Source organism: Myotis davidii, unplaced genomic scaffold (genome assembly GCF_000327345.1).
Source record: "Myotis davidii unplaced genomic scaffold, ASM32734v1 scaffold164, whole genome shotgun sequence".
NCBI lineage: Eukaryota > Metazoa > Chordata > Mammalia > Chiroptera > Vespertilionidae > Myotis > Myotis davidii.
In genome coordinates this window covers 456965-460502 of record NW_006296417.1, presented here as the reverse complement: position 1 = coordinate 460502, position 3538 = coordinate 456965, and the positions used below count along the sequence as shown (strand labels likewise).

Sequence of the window (3538 nt, the reverse complement as noted above, 5' to 3'; positions counted from 1 at the left end):
GCTGACCCAACCAGGGCCTGAACTGGAGCAGCCTTTGGGGGAGGCGGGGGGGGCGGGTGGTGGCGGCATTTCGGCTAATCTGTGAGTTGAGACTAGAGACCCTTCTTAGGTTTTGGAGAATGAAACCCTAATGCGTCTCACCATTCACGTCGCCAGGCAGCCCCAGGGTGGCCACGTGAATCATCGTGACAAGCGTTGCTAATGGAAACATTCTAAAGTTTTACACTAAGATTCCAAAGGTTGCCTTTTTTGGTTTTTTTTTCCCCTGAAAATAACGTATTCTGGATTCAGAGCCCTACTGGTCCTTCTGGGGAACTTGTTTGCGTGACACACGACTCCATTTTGCACAGGAACCAACATTGTGTTTTAAAATGTTAAGTCCACTGGGTTATCTGTGTTCAAAGCACTATTGTGCACGGATATTCAAGGTTGGTTTTTTTTAATGAATAGTTCGTGATTTCTCTACACCAAATGGATTTTTTAAAAAAAGGAAAATATCAGATTTGCAGGTACCAGGTGGGGGGAGGGGGAAACGGGAGAAATGTGGGTACACGGTCCGAACCCCCAGGGTATAAGTGGAACGAGTAAGTCCTGGGGGCGTCACGTACAACATGACTGCAGTTGGCACGGTCGTGTGGTACATATATACATATAAAAGCTGTTAAAAGAGTAAATCCAAAGAGTTCTCATGACAAAGAAAAAAAATTATTTTGGCTTCTTCTCATTGTATCCATGTGATGACGGACGCGAACTAGACCGGTTGTGGTCATCATTTCACAAACTGAGTGAAATCGTAAGGCTGTAACACCTCAAACTTCTACGGTGACATACGTCAGTTACACCCCAGTAAAGCTGGTTGGCAACGGATTGTTATCCCCACACACTCTGCAATCAATATACGGGTGTTTCTTTATTTTTACTTATATATATTTTTTATTGATTTCAGAGAGGAAGGGAGAGGGAGAGAGAGAGAGAAACATCAATGAGGAGACAGAATCGTGGATCGGCTGCCTCCCCACTGGGGATCGAGCCCGCAACCCAGGCCTGTGCCCCGGCCGGGAATTGAACCGTGACCTCCTGGTTCCTAGGTCGTTGCTCAACCCACTGAGCCACGCCGGCCGGGCTGTTTTTTGTTTTTTTTATTTTAAATGGTTGCTCCGTGATGTGGGTTTTCCCATGTAGCTTTTCCTCAACTCGGTAACTGTCCTATGTGACCACGTGATTGAAAAGTGGGAAGATGCTGACCTAACTCTAAATCTCATGACCGTTTCAGATGTCTCGGTGTCTCTGTCCGCGTGGGCTGCCGCCACAAAAACTCCACGGGCCGGAGGGGAGGCTGCAGCCGCGGAGATGGGTTCCTCCCAGTTCTCGAGGGTAGAAGTTCAAGACCAAGGTAGGTCTCTGGTGTGAGCTCTTCATCTGGCTTCTAACACAGGGGCTGAGGGCGGGCGGGAGCAAGCTCCTGGGTCCTGGAGAGCACTCTGGTGTCTTCTTCTTTTTTAAATATGTTTTTATTGATTTTAAGAGCTTTTTGTTTAGTATATTTTTATTGATTTCAGAGAGGAAGGGAGAGGGAGAGAGAGAATCTATCATGGATCGGCTGCCTCCTGCATGCCCCGTACTGGGGATGGAGCCTGCAGCAACCCGGGCGTGTGCCCTTGACCGGGCATCGAACCGTGGCCTCCTGGTTCATAGGTCGATGCTCAACCACTGAGCCGCACCGGCCGGGCTCTGGTGTCTTATCAGGGCACTCGTCCTTTATGACCTCGTCTATCCTTAAGGACCTCCTCACAGCCGTGTCTCTGGTTACAGTCACATTGGGGTCAGGGTTCCGACTAGGAATTTGGGGAGGACACAGGGAATCCACAGCACTCCTCGCACCGCTGCTTTGAGAAGTGCCGTGCCTGAAATCTCCATCGCGCGTCCACGGGGCCCAGTATCTTTCACGCAAACGTTTTCATAACCTGATGACGTCTCGACGGCCAAGGGGGCGGTGGTCCTCTGCGGCTTTGATGTCAAAACCCGAGAAGCCTAGCGCATTAGCACTCCGTTTCGGCGGAAGTTTTCTCTGGCTGGGCCTCCGTTTTCATCCCCGGCGGGGCGGCGACGAGGCTCCCCACGCTGCTGGCATGCCCGGGTGTGTCTAGCCCGCCCTGCACGCCCGCAGCCCTCCTGGGGCGGCCGTGGAGACTCTTGGACCTTAACGACGGGAACCCCGACGCCTGGTCTGCCTTCACCCCCAGCAGGTTCCCCTTTTCCGCTGTCTCGGTCACGGCCAGGGACAGGCGAGGGGTCCAGGGGAGCCCCCTGGAAGCGCCATGAGCCTTCTCCTCGGTGTCGGTCGATGGGTCTTTCTGCTCCGCCCGCCTGGCGGCTTCTGACACCACGTAGGCGGGGATGTCGGTGCTGCGGGACCGCGTGATCTTCTGAACTTGGTATTTCCACTCGGCGGTCCACGCCTGGTCCAGGAGGGACCCGGCCTCCGCGCCCCACGGGTGAACCCCGCCGACCAGCTTCCTCCCGTGGGAATACACAAAGCTCGTGGACTCCAGGGTTCGACAGGCATGGAAGGCCTGGCCGGGGTCGTAGCGTGGCCTTTGCGTGTCTCCCGGGGGGCCGGACACAGCCCCTTCCACCCGTGCTGTTCCCGCCGTTGTAAGCTGCGCGTCTTGCGAATCTGATCTCTTCCCTGCAGGCGGGGCCGCTGTGAGGGTGACACTGGGGGACTCAGTTTCTTCCCTCTCCCTTTCCGAGTCCGCCCCCCTTTCGTCCCCGCCCGTGGGAACCCCAGTTTCTAGGCCCGATTTTGACTCCGATGGGTCCTGGATGTTGTCTAACGCGAGTCGACTGCCCCCGGGGGTGGCTGGGGCGCTCCGGCCGGGGGGGAGGCGGAGGCTGCCCTGCCTGCCCGGGGCCAGGTGCCTCTGGGGGTCCCTCTCTCCCTTCCCACGGAAGGAGCAGGCCTTCTTCTGGCCGAACCCCGAGCCCGGGGCACCTTCTGTTTTTTACCTCCCACAATTTTTTTAATATATTTTTATTGATTTCAGAGAGGAAGAGGGAGGGAGAGATGAGAGGGAATCATTGATTGGCTGCCTCCTGCATGCCCCACCCGGGATGCAGCCTGGGTATGTGCCCTGACTGGGAATCGAACCATTACCTCCTGGTTTATAGGTCAACACTCAACCACTCCAGCCCCGCCAGGGCCTCCAGGGCGCTGGCCGCCCGGCCCGACAGCTCTTCCAGCTGCGAGAGCCGCAGGTCCAGCGTCTGCAGCGCCGTCTTCATGAAGCTCTCCCGCTCATTCATCTCCTCCAGCCGCATGGACATGTTCTCCACCCTGGGGACAGCGGGGAGAGGGTGACTCAGCTGATGTCCTCAACCAAAGTCACCGGTGCTATAGCTACATGTTCCTACAGTCTTCATCTTAGAGAGAGACAGACAGAGAGAGAGAGAGAGAGAGAGAGAGAGAGAGACATCAATGATGAGAGAGAACCACTGATGGGCTGACTCCCGCTCACCCCCCACTGGATGGAGCCCG

At 55.5% G+C, this 3538-nt stretch overlaps 1 protein-coding gene across 1 annotated transcript in view; it reads right to left on the bottom strand.

Annotated features, from left to right (window-relative positions):
• Positions 1-1699: 1699 nt before the first annotated feature.
• The window catches only part of TRPM1 (transient receptor potential cation channel subfamily M member 1), a 75222-nt gene continuing 73383 nt past the window's right edge, over positions 1700-3538 (bottom strand). The window contains 2 exon segments of the mRNA XM_015569099.1: positions 1700-3096; positions 3188-3337. Of these exon segments, the coding sequence (XP_015424585.1) occupies positions 2040-3096; positions 3188-3337 (1207 nt within the window). The 3' untranslated portion in view covers positions 1700-2039.